Source organism: Sceloporus occidentalis, unplaced genomic scaffold (genome assembly GCF_023333645.1).
Source record: "Sceloporus occidentalis isolate IW3139 unplaced genomic scaffold, rSceOcc1.0.p SCAF_1, whole genome shotgun sequence".
Taxonomy (NCBI): Eukaryota; Metazoa; Chordata; class Lepidosauria; order Squamata; family Phrynosomatidae; genus Sceloporus; species Sceloporus occidentalis.
Genome location: NW_028316981.1, coordinates 278530931 through 278546838, shown reverse-complemented (window position 1 = coordinate 278546838; position 15908 = coordinate 278530931). Strand labels below are relative to the sequence as shown.

At 43.9% G+C, this 15908-nt stretch overlaps 1 protein-coding gene across 3 annotated transcripts; it reads left to right on the top strand.

Moving 5' to 3' along the window:
* The first annotated feature begins 416 nt into the window (after positions 1-416).
* Positions 417-14850, top strand: LOC149323951 (homeobox protein orthopedia). Of its 3 annotated transcripts, none has more exons than XM_089512922.1 (4): positions 417-453; positions 2289-2507; positions 2544-2770; positions 14047-14850. In XM_089512922.1, the coding sequence occupies exons 1-4, from the start codon at positions 417-419 to the stop codon at positions 14575-14577; spliced, it is 1014 nt and encodes a 337-aa protein (XP_089369048.1). In that variant the 3' UTR covers positions 14578-14850. The 3 variants fall into 3 exon arrangements, with proteins under 3 accessions (XP_089369048.1, XP_089369057.1, XP_089369038.1); XM_089512931.1 differs by having other exon boundaries at positions 2289-2555; positions 2607-2770; XM_089512912.1 differs by having other exon boundaries at positions 2289-2770.
* Positions 14851-15908: the final 1058 nt, after the last annotated feature.

The window sequence follows — 15908 nt, the reverse complement described above, 5'->3', positions numbered from 1 at the left end:
GGCTGGGGCTGGGGCTGGGGCTGGGGCTGGTGGCGGCGCCGGGGCCGGTGTCCGGGCGGGTGGAGCGGGTGGAGCGGGGCTTCTTTGGGCGCCGCTGCTGACATTTCCCGGCCGCCCTCCTGATTGGTCCCTTCTCCGAGCTGCTGACGGGTTCACTGGAGTGTTAAGCACCTCCCCGTCTCTCTAAAGGACATTATAATGCAAGACACACACCGAATTTTCTTTCATTTAGGCGATCTATATATATATATATATATATATATATAATCTATGTGATCTTGAGAGAGAGAGGGAGAGAGAGGGAGAGGGATCGAGCCCGAGCCCTAGTGCAACTTTATTTGTTTTCTTATTAAAAAGGCCCCCACCCAACCGCTAAAATTTGGGGGGGAACGGCTTTCGCCCTGGAGCGGTGCGCGATGCTCTCTCACGCCGACCTCCTGGACGCCCGGCTCGGTGAGTTGGCCCCCCAAAACGCCTCCCTTCCTCCTCCCTCCTTTTTCTTCCTCTTCTTCTTCCTTTCCTCCCCTCTTCCTCTGCCCCCCATCGGCCTCTGCAACCCAGGCAGCGGCGGCGGAGGAGGAGAAGCTCAGCGCAGGAAATTGACAATTTGGGCCTCATTTCGCCTTAATGCCTCTAAATGGGCTAATTTCTTTAAAAGTAATTGTACTGTATTAAAGTTTAATTTGATTTAACATCGCCTCAAAAAAAATAATTCGGTGGGATATGCCCGGGTTGTTGTTTCCCCCCCTCCTTTTTTCCCACTTCTTCCTTCTATCCTTTCTCTTCCTCCGTTGTTTTATTTTATTTTAAGCGATTTTCCCGCTTTCTCCTGAAAGGACCGACTCTTCAGTCACCCGTTCAGATATATCTATACTTATATCTACATGTATCTATATCTAACTATATTTATTTATATAGATAAATTTGATATATCTAGAATAGATATAGAAGATATAGATAAATAGACAGATCTATCTAGATATATCAAATTTATTTCATTCAGATTTAGATCTAGATCTGGCTCCCAACTAGATCATCTATATCTTTAAATCATATACATATACATACATACATATATATATATATATATTAGTGATATGATCTAATTGGGAGCCGGGTCTATCTCTAGATCTAAATCTGAATGAAATAAATGTGGATTCCTATATCATTTATATCTATATATAGATGCCTGTGGATAGATATCAAATTTATTTCATTCAGATTTAAATCTAAATCTAGACCCGGCGCACAGCTATGTCACCTGTATGTATATCTATATCATCTACATCTATATCTAATAATTGGGAGCGGTTCTATTTCTAGGTCTAAACCCGCGTGAAATAAATTAGAGTTCCTATATAATGTATATCTATATAAATGATAGATGATCTAGTTGGGAGCCGGGTCTAGCTCTAGCCAACTACATCATCTACAGCTATAGATGATATAGATGTAGATGATATAGGTACCCAATTTTATTTCACTAAATCTGAGTGAAATAAATTCGGGTTCCTATATCATGTATATCTATGTCTAAAGCATTTGTATCTATATCTATACGTGATCTAGTTGGGAAACGGGAATAGCTGCGGATCTAAACCTGTATGAAATAAATGTGGGTCCCTATATTATTTATACCCATCTATAGTTGATCTAGTTGGGAGCCGGGAAGAGTTTTGGATCTAAATCAGTGTGAAATAAACCTGGGTTCCTATATCAGCTATATCTATAGCTATAGATTATAGTTGATCTAGTTGGGAGCCGGGCATACCCTTGGATCTAAACTGGTGTGAAATAAATTTGGGTTCCTATATTATCTCTATATCTATAGATGATCTAGTTGGGAGCTGAGCATAGCTTTGGATCTAAACTTGTATTAAATAAATTTAGGTTCTTATATTATCTATACCTATGGATGTTCTAATTGGGAGTCGGGAAGAGCTATAAATCTAAACCTGTGAGAAATAAATTTAGGTTCCTATATCAACTATATCTATATCTATATGGACGATAGATGATCTAGTTGGGAGCCGGGTCTGTCTGTCTGTCTGTCTGTCTGTCTCTCTCTCTCTCTCTAAGCCTGAGGGCAATACACGGGGGTTCCTGTATCCATTATACCTCTAACTATCGATGGTAGTTGATCTAGTCGGGAGCTGGGTCTGTCTGTAGCTCCAAGCCCGAGGGCAATACATGGGGGTCTTGGGGGGCTCTTTGGAGGAACTGGGTCCAGTGGGTCTGAGGGGGCTGCTCTTCCTCTTCCTCTTCCTCTTCCTCCTCCTCCTTCCTAGGGATGAAGGACGCCGCCGAGCTGCTGGGCCACCGGGAGGCGGTGAAGTGCCGCCTGGGCGTCGGAGGGGCCGAGCCCGGAGGGCGCCACCCGGGAGACCTGGCCCCCAACTCGGACCCAGTGGAAGGGGCCACCCTGCTGCCTGGGGAGGACATCGCCGCCGTCGGATCCACGCCCGGAGCCCTGGTCGCCGCCGCAGCCGCCAAGGACCCGGAGAAGGGCCCCCCTGGAGCCCCCGGGGGCCAGGGCGCCGGAGGACAGGCCCAGGGCCAGCAAGGGCCGGCGGGAGCAGGAGGAGGAGGCGGCGGCGGCGGCGGAGGGGGGCAGCAGGGCGGGCAGCAGAAGCAGAAGCGCCACCGCACTCGCTTCACCCCGGCGCAGCTCAACGAGCTCGAGCGCAGCTTCGCCAAGACCCACTACCCGGACATCTTCATGCGCGAGGAGCTGGCCCTCCGCATCGGACTCACCGAGTCCCGCGTCCAGGTACCAGCACACGCCCCCCACCAGCCCCGGCAGCACTCCTGCCCCCTGCCTGCCTGCCTGCCTTGCCCTAGATCAACTATCGGGACCCAACCGGGCCAGAAAAACTTCTCTGCCTACCTCTTTCCTCTTTCTTTCTCCTCTCCTCTCCTCTCCTCTCCTCTCCTCTCCTCTCCTCTCCTCTCCTCTCCTCTCCTCTCCTCTCCTCTCCTCTCCTCTCCTCCCCTCTTCCTTCCCTTCCTTCCCCTCCCCTAGATCGTTGGCTTCCCTTCTCCCACCCACGGAGCCTTCGGGGCCCAGCCCGGCTACTCAGTCCAGAACAAGTTGTCCGTCTGCTTAACAATAGCATTTTGCTTGTTTGCTTATTTCCCCCTTCCTTCCTTCCTTCCTTCCTTCCTTCCTTCCTTCCTTCCCTCACCTACGCAAGTGCTATAAGCTTGCTTTTGTTAGTGTTGTTATTGTATAAACAGTGCCTTATTGTTTAGACAGTGTCTTTCTTTTACCCTCACACGGGGAGACAGACATCGGGGCCTAACCAGGCCACTCCAGAACAACTTGCCCGCCTGCCTGTTTCCCCCGCCTGCCTGCCTGCCCTTCTTTCCTTTCCCGTTCTCTTCTCTTCCCCTTCCTTCCTTCCTTCCTTCCTTCCTTCCTTCCTTCCTTCCTTCTTTCCTTCCTTCCTTTAAGTCATTTCCCCCCTTCTACTCACGGATCCATGGGGCCCAACCCGACCATTCCAGAAAAAAACTTGTCTGCCTACCTGTTTTCACTCCCTTCCTCCTTTCTTTCCCCCTTCCCCTTCTCCTTCCGTCCTTCCTTCGATGATCAATTTCCTCCCTTCTCAACCACGAGCCATGAGGGCCCGACTAGGCCACTCACTCTAGAACCACTTGCCTGCCTGCCTATTTTTCCTCTTCCTTCCTTCCTTCCTTCCTTCCTTCCTTCCTTCCTTCCTCCCTCCCTCCCTCCCTCCCTCCCTCCCTCCCTTCCTCCTTTCCTCCCTTCCTCCCTCCCTTCCATGTCCACCAGGCCTCCCCTCCCTCCCGCAAGCAAAGAGTAATTGAACAGCCGCCTGACCTGAAATGACTTCCAAAGTAATAACAATAACTGATTAATCAGGATCATTAAGCTGCTCAGGCTAGGGACCCAAAAAAGAAAGAAAGAAAAAAGAGGACTAAAGTTAGCAAACACAAATTCTAACTAAGCTTTTTCCCCCAAGCAGACTGCAAAGAGAAACAAACGTGGATTATTGTGAGTTGTGCTGTGTCTTCGTTTTGCTTTGACGTTGTCTCAAAAAGCGGAGAGGCTTTTTAGACCTAAGGAGGAGAGGGCAGATGTTAGAGGGAAAGGATACTGCAGAGAAGAAAGGCTTGGGTCGCCAGGAGGTGGAACTGTCTGGGTTTTTTTCAAAGGGAAAATTAAAAAGCCAATCCCCCCTCCCCTTCCCTCCTTCGGCCCGATTTCAGCACTGAACAGCTCAGGCGCCTCTTTGCCAAACTTGGGTTTCTTTCTAGCAACCTGAGAATTTCGGTTCCGTCAATTCAATAATAAAAGTGGCAAGGCGGGCAGATAGATTTCTAATGCAGCAGACTGACAGGACGATCCCAGGCACCTTTATCTGATTTCTCTGGCATTGATTTCAATGGGATCTCTGTCTCCCCAGAAAGGCCTTTGGGAAAGGAGAGGGGAGAAATATTCGGAAGATGACCAAGTGAAATCCCCAGCCCCAACAACATGTTTAGTTATATTATCGTTTCATGTTTAGGACTGTTGGATAACCGCGCTTCCAGTTCACCAAGGGAGAGGTTTAATGCGTTTCAGAAAAGGAAAAGGAAAAGGAAAAGAAGGAAATTACTTCTGGACGCATTAATCATAAAGAATTCAAATCGAGATCTTTCTCTTTTTTTCTTGCTAGTTTTCCTAAAGTCGGACTCCCAGTTTCAATCTCGGATTAATAAAAGCGCCTATCCGCTGTCCTGAAGTTTTCCTTTCTGATGCTTTTTTTAAAAACCCAGTTTGGGTTATTCTAGTTGAAACTATTCACATCTAAAGAGAAAGGATTACAACTATTTTAATAAACTGGAACTATATTTCCATGGATCCCTCTTTATTTTAGTGGTGTTTTTTTAAAAAAAAGACCTTAAAAAGACTTGTTAAATACAGCAATCGCTTTAGTTTGATATTATAAACAGGCGTGTAAGGAACGTAGTTACATGGAAATCTAAGAGATTTACTTGCAAATAAGACTCTAATTTATTTATAGTCTAAAAATAAAGAAGATTATTGAGGAGATGAATCCAAGTTTAGGATTTAGGAAATAGTGTTTTAAATTCCTAGATTATTTTTTCGTGTAGTTTTTATAGAAGCCATTCAAAAACGGGTTATGGCATCAAGACCTAACCAAAGTAATTTTAATTAAGTAAAATAAAATATTTTTTCTATTTTAAAATTTAAAATTTAAATTTTATTTTAAATTTTAAAATTAAATCATAATTTGATATGCAAAAATATTATGTTTTCTTTACAATATGGTTATTTATTTGACACACTTTTTTTCTGGAGCTCGTATGCAAAATGAATTATTTAAAATTAACACCAAATTAGGTTTTAAATAAAACGTAATTGGACAAAGGACTGGAAGGAGGAAAGCGAAAGGAAAGTCTATTAAACTGCACTAAAGTTTCTCCAGAGGCTAATGATAGCAATTTCATTATCAGGAATGTGATCAACGAAGCGAAATGTATAAAATGGGATGGAAATTCTTATTCCTCGCCCGTTTCTCTTTTCCCTCCCTGAAGGCGGGAGACCATTCTCAAGCCAATAATCACCTAGGCCTTTTACTGATACTAAAAGGAATAAAAGCAAATTGAGAAGAGTTCAAGGATTTAATTTTTGGTTTCATGAATGCATACATATCCATGTTCGAATTTTCAATCGGTAGCAAAGCAAAATAAAATACAGAAGTCCCAATAAATATGCGTTCAAAAGCCCTTTAATCGTTTTCCACGGTTCCCAATCTTGAGTGGGAAAAACCAGATTAAAATATAATCGGTTTCCTCGATTATTGCCTTTCTTTCCAGGTAAAGGCGAGCAGAATCTTTACCCAAGCCTTTTCTTAACCCTATTTTACTCTTCTGGTTTCGAGCTTTCCTTGTAAATTAGGTCCAAGACGCACTGCAGAAATAATCCAGTTTGAAACCGCTTTAACCGCCCTGGTTCAGTCCCGACAATTCTGGGAACTGTAATTTTGTGAGACGTTTAGTCTTCTCTCTCAGAGAGCTCTGGTGCCACGATAAACCACAGTTCCCAGGATTTCCTAGCACTCAGCCAGGGCAGTTAAAGCGGTCTCAAACTGGATTATCCTTGCAGTGTGTTTCGGACCCTGGTCCAAAATCCCATCCCAATGGGATTTGCCTCCGAAATTAAAAAAGGAAGGCTCTTTAATGCCCTCCGCATAATCCGACCCGCCGTTAATGGCTTCAGGCGGCTGCGTGGAAGAGTTTAATCGAGTGGCAATTTAAATATTCTTTACAATAATGTTCTGCAGTTTAAAAAGTAATCAAATCAACATAACCCTTCTTAATGAACACTTCAGGATGATTGAATGATTGGTGTAAGCGCGGGCAAAGAAAAAAAAGAAAGGAAAATAAATGTCGGGAAAAGATATTTACTTCCCAGTTCATTGTATTCTTTGCTCCTTGACCGAATGGGAACGGAAGAGTAATAATGGATGGGTTTTATGGGTCTGGTTTACACAAGTTTTCGGCTCCACGTCGATCCGAAAAGGCTCCTTTAGTGTGTAATAAATTATTTCTTGTTTAAAATCATTTTCCTATCGACGTGTTTTAAAAAAGCGACTCAAAAGAGGAGGCCTTGTTCCCTTTCCCTTTTTATTCTCCCACCCCCCCCCAAAAAAACCCTCTTTCCAGACCGAGTGTAATAAAAACCATTCTCTCTTTTTTAATTTTTTTTATAGTATGCCATTATTAGAAACCAATTTCGGAATTATTTATAACCCGGGACGGCTTATTAAGCAGCAATGCGAGAATCATGCAAATGACAGCGATCCGAAGGCAATATAATAAGCATAATCATTAGTCTCCCGCGCTGATTAATTAACTTTCAATATTTTATTTACATAAAAAGCAAATCAGCGGAATAACTCCTTGCACCAGCCAAAGGCTTAGCCTTTCGAGGCTTTTCTACACTAAAAAATAATGGCCTGGGGGGCTCCATTGACCGCGCCTGCCCCCTCCTCAGTCCCTTCGGCCGTGTCACCTGCCACGTCTTAATAGGGACAAGCCGAGAGTATTTTCTAGTTTTCTAATGGAATGAGAAATTGCATTTTTCTCCCTCTCTCCTACTCCTACTCCCAGCAACTATTAAAGCGTAATGAATTCGGCCTAGAGTTTCACGGCTGGCTGAGCGAAATGAACCTGAGATCTGAGGTTTTTTAATGCAGCTCCCTAGATTTCCGACCAAATCTTCGCATTAATCATCAGCTGGATTCCAATGAGATCTTCATTATATATATATATATATATATATAGAGAGAGAGAGAGAGAGAGAGAGAGAGAGAGAGAGAGAAGGGGGGGAAGACCCCCAAAAATAATAATAAAAGGGAAAGTAATATCCTCTCTCTTCTTCTTCTTCTTCTTCTTCTTCTTCTTCTTCTTCTTCTTCTTCTTCTTCTTCTTCTTCTTCTTCTTCTTCTTCTTTCTCCTCCGTTTATAGCCGGGGGAATTAAACGGGCTATATATTTCCAAATACATTTACAGTATGTCTATATTACTGGAACAGCCGGGATCATAAGGAGTAGAGCTGGAAATTGCAAACTCCATTAGAGCCTCAGTCTTTTGGATTAATACTCTCCAATAGTGTTGCTGGTGGACAACTTGCCCAAAGGATTGCGGGTCATAGATTCCCAGTTTGGACCAGTTCTCAAGGGAGGGAGGGAGGGCTTTGGAAAAACTCCTTTTCGTCGGTCGGGCTCCGGTTTCCCGACTGGATCGGTTTCCGATCCAATATTGCATTGGATCGCGGTCATTTTCAGCTGATTGAGAGGCTTTTACAGCCCCAGGAAACCGGAGCGAAGAGAAAGGGTTTATAAAGATGGACCCTAAAACATCAAGGAACAAGAGTCGTCCTCTCTTTCTCCCCCGGAAAAGGAAGAAAGAGGATCTATCTATCTATCTATCTATCTATCTATCTATCTATCTATCTATCTATCTCCCGGCCCCATCTATGCTGGATAGGAAGAAAGGGGATATCTATATCTATATAAATCCCCTTTCTTCCTTTCCAGTATATATAAATATATATGGGGCCGGGAGGAGGAAGATATAGCTATAGATATCCCTCTTTCTTCCTTTCGATTATTATTCCTATAACATTTTGGGTCCTTAACAGCTGTTCCTTGGAGCTCAGGGCTGAGTATATTTTCCCCTTTAAAGGAATGCATGGAAAGGATGGTGATATTTTTCCAGACTCCTTCCACTCAATGCTAGGCTTGCTTTTTATTCTTTCTTTCTTTCTTTAGGGGATTTATATCCCTCCTTTCCCCCTCCACAATGGGATGGCTTTATGCAAGGGCCCCTGAGCTTGCCTCCCAGAGCCACCAGTAAACCGAACCCTAAGTCGAAATAGATGAATCCTCTCTTTTTAGCAGCCTTTTGACTGCAGGAGGACAAATTAAATGGGTATACAACCCAATTCGCAGTCGTCATAGTAATATAGTAGTATAGTATTAGATATAGATTCCTCAGCCTCCTCCTTGGAATAAAGTGTGGCTGGCTCTGGGGCATATAGTGGGATGAAGCCAAGATTTGTCTATGGGACGGATAAGGCGCAATCTAGCGCCAGAGCCATGATCCTCCATGGATGAGACTAAAGTTCCTGTGAATTCGTTACTCAAGGGAGTAACGGGAGCTAAGCTTCAAAGCAGAGCGAGACAATGGGGAAAAGGGAGAAAGATCCAAGCCAGGAAACAATGGAAACAGGGGGTCGGATCCATCTAGGGAAGAAAGGTATCTGGTCAGAAACATCCTATAGACTAAACCCATAGACGTGATCAATTCGCTTATTATATATCATTTCTTAATGCTTAGACCAAACGCCATGTGCATTCAAAGTGTTACAGTACAATGCATAATACAACATGTAGGAACAGCATAATAAAAACACAACGTAAAATAAATTACGTACACAATAATCTTGCATGTAAAAGGATTAAAATTATCTTAGTATTAGGCATCTGTAATATTTGTGTCGCTGAATTCAAAGACAGAGTCGCGTTAGTCTGTAGAATCAGATCTTGTAGCACCCTTGTATATATATTGGGGTGTGTGTGTGTGTGTGTGTGTGTGTGTATCTGTGCCTGGCTTCCATTTGTGTTGTTGTTGTTACTGTTGTTGTTGTGTGCCCCCAAATCCTTTCCGATTTATGGGGTGGGGTTTTCTTGACAAGATTTATTCAGGGAAGGTTTGCCTTTGCCATCCTTGGAGTAATATTTCTAATAATACTATTTCTAATAAGATTTCTAATAATATGGATACCTAATGGATAAACCTGGAGGGAGAAGTGTGTGTCGGATGCATGCGTGGAAATTAAACGGACAAAGAAAAGGAAATAATAAGAACTGAAACGTAAAGGGAGAACTTAAGAGTCTCTTGGCCATTCGTGCAGCCTGATTTTAAGTAAGGTTATTCCGGAGTTAAACTGAGCCTGTTCGGGAGTGGAGCCTAAACCTGGGACCTCCTTAAGTCTGTTTAGGGCTGCTGTCCCCATCCTTTTGGTTTTGCACCATTCCCTCAGCCTCCTTAACCAAGGAAGGATATACTGAAGGGAAGCCAGACTGGTGGGTTTTTCTTTTAATTTTATTATTATTATTTAATGCTCGGGTTTAATGGCTGAATGGAAAATCAGAAGCGGCTGGCAGAGAGGAGCACAACAGAAGCTGAGGCTGATGAAAGCTCGCTTGATTAACGAAGGCATCCAAAGGAAACCTAAAACCAAATGCTTCCCGGTTATAGCAGCGGCCAAGCGCTTGGAGGCAATGGTTTTAATGCAAGGTCCTTGTCGCATCTCCCGAACGAGGCGTTGGGGCTTCACTCCCAGGGGCACCCCGATATTTTTTGTAAAACCCCAAAATGGGAAAGGAAAGAGGTCAGCTTCTCTCAGCTTTCAGCCTTTTGGATGTAAATCTCTAAAGATGTTTCGTTTCCCCCCACAGCTCAGTGAAAGTTTGTTTCAGCCGAAGGAAATTTAAATGGCAGAACGCCCTAAAGGAAGTGAATTATGATTTTTCCCTTTACAACTCAACAACAACTACAACGTGGAAGCTTATATAAAACAAATTAATACCCCCCCCCCCTTTCCCTATCCAACTGGATTCTCTAGAAGGCTGGAGATGGGGATAAATGTTGGCTCCTGTCTAGATACTTGTTTCCAAACAAATTTCGGGATCCATTTGAACGTGGTGTGTGTGTGTGTGTGTGTCTATATATATATGGTATATAGATTCTTGATAAAGGGCCAAATCAGCTGAAAGTTGGGTGAAAAGCTCATGGTTCCATACTCTTTATGCATCTGGACGTTTCCTTCAATTAATCTAGCTTTATATGTAATTGCATCGATCTATTCCATCTTGGGTCCAGGGACCATCTTTTGGGTCTTATTTCCATGGATAAGGCAAATAACATTCCTTTGGTCTTCAAGAAGCCAGGGGGAAAACATCTAAGAACATAAATTCTTTCATCTTTATGTAGATAACAGTATATCCCACCGATTCCAGCATAACATACATCAGGTAGTAGCAGGACTAGTCGTGGCAGAACCACTGGGCTGAAAAGGGCTGGTGAATGCTAGTGAGCTATTGTCTATTGGAACCTGCAAATTAACAATTTAAGCTACTCTGGGAGCATTTTTTTTGTCTGAAGAGCAGGATATAAATACACTAAATAAGTAAATACTGCACTCAGACAACCCAACTAGCAATATACATGCAGGTGTATAGTGCATGGTCATATTAGTACCAAAGTACTAAAGGAAACTTCTGGACGTTTTCCCTTGTTGTCTTGGGTGTATATCTGCAATAGGGTGCTAGGTGTGCAAATATTTGATGTCAGTGATAGCTATGTATGTGATTTCCTAGTCTTGGGACTGAGAACCATACAGTAGTACCCAACCATGGAGTAGTACTCAACTACATGGTCAGCACAGGTGGAATATGGATGCAGTTTGTGGATGCATCTATGGATCTATGGAGAATGCCAAGCAATAGCTTATGCACCACTAGTTCCTCATAATTACCTTTTAATATACACACATGCACACACATATAGGCAAAATACATATAGGTGCTGACACTGGCGTTAACACACCAGACAATTTTGTACATTGCCTTGAAGGGCAAGGAATATCTGATGTATATTCTGTGGGGCGACTTGAAATGTATGGGACTAATAATATAGTCAAAGCAAGCATAGCTTATCTTGAGAAAAAGTGTTTCACATACTATGGGTAGAGCCTAGGGTACCTATGTGCTTACTTCACTGTTTGCATTGGCCATCCTTCATATGCCATCAATTGATCATTTGGTAGTGTTTTAACTCCAAAGAATCCAAATGGTCAGCAAAAGAGCTTTCTTACAAATTTCAGCCACAAATTGGTTTGTCCTGATTTCCTACAAGATAAATTAGGCTGAATGAAGAGCTGGCAAGGCTTAGGGATTCAGGTGTTAATGCATACCCCTAGTGAAAGCCATAGCACTCGTGTATATTTGAAAAAGAAACATCCCACTCTAAACATATTTACTTTGCTAGTGATTTGGGTGAAAAGCTTAATTACAAGCAGGACTTCAGTGGCTCTCATGTTGAAATAATTGCAACCTGAAGTCACAACTGCCCCATAAAAGTGTCACTTCCTCCTTTCGTATTGGTGTCTCATATATAGCCAGGCTTCTTAAGACTAATGGCATCGGTGCTTAAATAAATCTAAACCAATAAAAAGTAAATAATAGGTGCAACAAAATTATTTTTTTAAAAATAACAATGACAGGATTGTTGAATGAAGTCCGCACAACCAGAACTTGCTACACAATTCTTTTATTTATGCTTTTTAAAAACAACAACAACCAAGTACTATAATTACAGAATGTAATTAAATATATTTTATTTCATTCTGACTTGAGAGTGGGCCTTTGTTTTAAGAAGTCTCCTTCTTCCTCTTAATTTAATTTTAGTGGCCTGTCGTCAAGAGGTGAAAGAAAAGATATGGCTGCTTTAAAAATGGAGTAAATTCAAAGTGTCACAGAAGCTATAAATGCTACTTCATCACAACCAATAATCTGTACTGTATATGACAGCAGTACATTTTTGTGGGGATGGTGGATTGAGTGTTGGACTGTGACTCTGGAGACCAGGGTTCAAATCCGTCAGCCATGTAAACCCACTGGGTGACTTTGGGCAAGTCACACTCTCTCAGCCTCTGAGGATGGCAAGGGAAAACCTCCTCTGAAGAAACTTGCCAAGAAAACCCCAAGATAGGTTCGCCTTTGCTGTTGCTATTGTGTGCCTTCAAGTACAGGGACTCTGAGGAGAATCTATCCCAGGGTTTTCTTGGCAAGTTTCTTCAGAGAAGGTTTGCCCATGCCTTCCTCTGAGGCTGAGAGAGTGTGACCCGCCCAAGGTCACCCAGTGGGTTTCCCTACTCCAACCAGGATTCGAACCCTGCTCTCCAGAGTCATAGTCCAATACAGTACTAAGACCTCCACACCATAATGGCTCTCAAGGTTGTGATAAGGTTGCCACACAACTTGGGAGGCACAAGGCAACAAAATGGTTGCCTCAAGTGGTCCTCTCAGGCAAAGGGAAGGGCACACTGGCCCCAGAGTCACAAGCTGTCCTCCTTTTCCAGGACATGTCTTTCAACATTTCAGCCTTCTGCCCAGGAGGAATTCCAAAATGTCCTCCATTTTGACCATGACTAAGAAACATGGATTTATAGTGATATGAATATTTTTAGCCTTTGTCACAGCCTACATTTCAACCTTCTGTCCAGGAGGAATTCCACAATGTCCTTCATTTTGGAGCATGACCAAGAAATATAAATTTATAGTGATATAAGTATTTTTAGCTTTTATTTTGTCATGGCCTACACTTCAACTTTCTGTCCAGAAGGAATTCCAAAGCATTCTCCATTTTGGAGCATGACTAAGAGGCATGGATTTATAGTGATGTTTTTAGCATTCAAAGACACAGCCGTTTCAGTTTATATAGAATCAGAGATGTAGAGATCTTGTAGCCCCCTTTGAGACTAATTGAAAGAAAGACATTGGCAGCTTGGGCCTTTGTAGACCTAAGTATACTTCTTCAGATGCATTTGGTGGAGACAGAAGCCAGGGACAAACATATATATGCCATTGGTGTATGTGTGTGTATTACATACTGTAGAAATAGTGTGTGAAGAGATCTTGTAGCCCCTTTGAGACTAACTTAAAGAAGTTGGCAGCATGAGCTTTCCTAGACTAAGGTCTACTTCCTCAGAGTGTTTTTAGTGTTTATTTTGTCATGGCCTACACTTCAACCTTCTGTCCAGGACGAATTCCACAACGTCCTTCATTTTGGAGCATGGCTAAGCAGCATTCATTTATAGCAATATGAGTGGTTTTGAGCTTTTATTTTGTCACGGCCTACACTTCGACCTTCTATCCAGAAGGAATTACAGAACGTCCTCCATTTTGGAACATGACTAAGAAGCATGGATTAATAGTGACATGAGTTTTTTAGCATCCAAAGATATAGCCCTGTCAGTCTATATAGAATCAGGGATGTAGAGAGAGATCTTTGAGACTGAAAGAAAAAAGATGGCAGCAAGAGCTTTCCTGGACCAAGGTCTACTTCCTCAAGAGTGTTTTTAGCGTTTATTTTGTCATAGTCTAGGCTTCAACCTTGTGCGAAGGAGGAATTCCTCCTCCAAATGGAACGTCCTCCATTTTGGATCACAACCAAGACGCATTTTCATGTACAGGAGTGTTTTTAAAACTTTTTTATTTGGCAATGTCCCTTCAGTTTTCCCCTCGAACGCCCCCCATTTTCCTTTGAGGCAGTTAGGCGTGGGCAAATCTGGGCGCCAAACAAAATGGCCGCCTGAGGGGCGGGAAAAGGAATCCTCTCTCTCAGGCGAGGCGAGGCGAGGAGGGCGCAGTTAGGGTTGCCATCTTCCTCAACCTATTAACCCCTTTCTGCCTTCCTTGTCTCCTCTTTCCCTCCCCTGCCCAGGTGTGGTTCCAGAACCGCCGCGCCAAGTGGAAGAAGCGCAAGAAGACGACGAACGTGTTCCGCGCCCCGGGGACCCTGCTCCCGACGCCGGGGCTGCCCCAGTTCCCCTCGGCCGCCGCCGCCGCCGCGGCCGCCATGGGCGACAGCCTGTGCTCCTTCCACGCCAACGACACCCGCTGGGCGGCGGCCGCCATGCCGGGCGTGTCGCAGCTGCCTCTGCCGCCGGCGCTGGGCAGGCAGCAGGCCATGGCCCAGTCGCTCTCGCAGTGCAGCCTGGCCGCCGGCCCGCCGCCCAACTCCATGGGCCTCTCCAACAGCCTCGGCGGCACCAACGGCGCCGGCCTCCAGTCCCACCTCTACCAGCCCGCCTTCCCCGGCATGGTGCCCGCCTCCCTGCAGGGGCCCAGCAACGTCACGGGGTCCCCGCAGCTCTGCAGCTCCCCGGACAGCAGCGACGTGTGGCGGGGAACCAGCATCGCCTCCCTCCGCCGAAAGGCGCTAGAGCACACAGTCTCCATGAGCTTCACCTAATGGCGCCCCAAGAACAACGACGACGACGACGACGCCTCCGCCGCCTTCTTTCCCTCCCTCCCTCACGCTTTCCCGCCCTTTTCTTCCCCTCAGAGCCAGGCCTCCGCCGCCATTTTGTAAAACCAACAACCACAACAACACAACCCAAAAGGAGGGGTGGTGGTGAAGGTGGTTGAAACAAAATAAAGAATAAAACAGGGAGTCGAACTCAGGATCTGGAAGCAGTGGACTGGATTTTTTTGTGGGCAAGAGAAAAACACACAACACACACACACACACTATGAAGTCGAAGGCATCTGTGGCCGGCATCCATAGTTTTTCTGGCTATGTGGCCATGTTCAAGCAAGTGCACATATATACACAATCGCAACTATTTGTCCCCCATATCCACCTTGTTTTTGCCCCTCAAGAGATAGAGGAGTGTTTTTAGTGTTTATTTTACCAGCAATAGCAAGTACATTTGTATAGTGCTTAGCAGTGCACTTAAGCACTCCCTAAGTGGTTTACAATGTGTAAGCTAATAATAATAAATGTATTTATATTGCCAAGGCCTACATTTTAACCTTCTGTCCAGGAGGAGTTCCAAAACTTCCTCCACTTTGACCATGACTAAGAAGCATGGATTTATAGTGATATGTTTTTAGCTTTTATTGTTTTATGGCCTACATTTCAACCTTCTGTCCAAAACATCCTCCATTTTAGAACGCACTACAGAAATAATCCTAGTTTGAGACCACTTTTAACTGCCTTGGCTCAATGCTAGGGAATTCTGGGAACTGTAGTTTTGTGAGACATTGAGCTTTCTGTCAGAGAGAGCTCTGGTGCCACAATAAACTACAATTCCCAGCATTCCCTCCTTTGATTTCTTCCCCTCCTCTCCCTTCAACCCAACTCCACAACCATGAATGATCTGTTGTTAGGCTTCTTAATTTTGAAGAGAAAGCACAAGAACCCACAAGATATATGTACCTCGTCCAAAATCTCAAATATAATGAAGTCCAAAATGTGAAGTTCAAAATCTCTTAAATGTCACAGTTTTGGGAGCACTGAATATATATATATATATATATATATATATATATATATATAGTCAGTGCTCCTCAAACTGCCCTTTGAGAGATTTTGGACTTCAGCTCCCAGAAGCCTCAGCCATGTTGGCCAGAAGTCTGGGATTTTGGGAGCTGAAGTGCAAAATCCCTGAAAGAGCAAAGTTTGGGGGCTACTGATAGATAGTCTCTATATAATGATCCAAGTTTGTGACAAGGATTTTTTTTTTCTTTTTTTGATAGAAGGTTTTTCTTAAAGGGCGAGCTTGACCCTTTTTGGGGGGC

What these genes read in the sequence shown, in the direction of transcription:
- LOC149323951 (XM_089512912.1), top strand. Translation starts at nt 417, where the DNA reads ATGCTCTCTCACGCCGACCTCCTGGACGCCCGGCTCG. An exon ending in CCTCCTGGACGCCCGGCTCG is followed by an intron (nt 454 to 2,288) that starts GTGAGTTGGCCC and finishes CCTCCTTCCTAG; the next exon opens with GGATGAAGGACGCCGCCGAG. An exon ending in TCACCGAGTCCCGCGTCCAG is followed by an intron (nt 2,771 to 14,046) that starts GTACCAGCACAC and finishes TCCCCTGCCCAG; the next exon opens with GTGTGGTTCCAGAACCGCCG.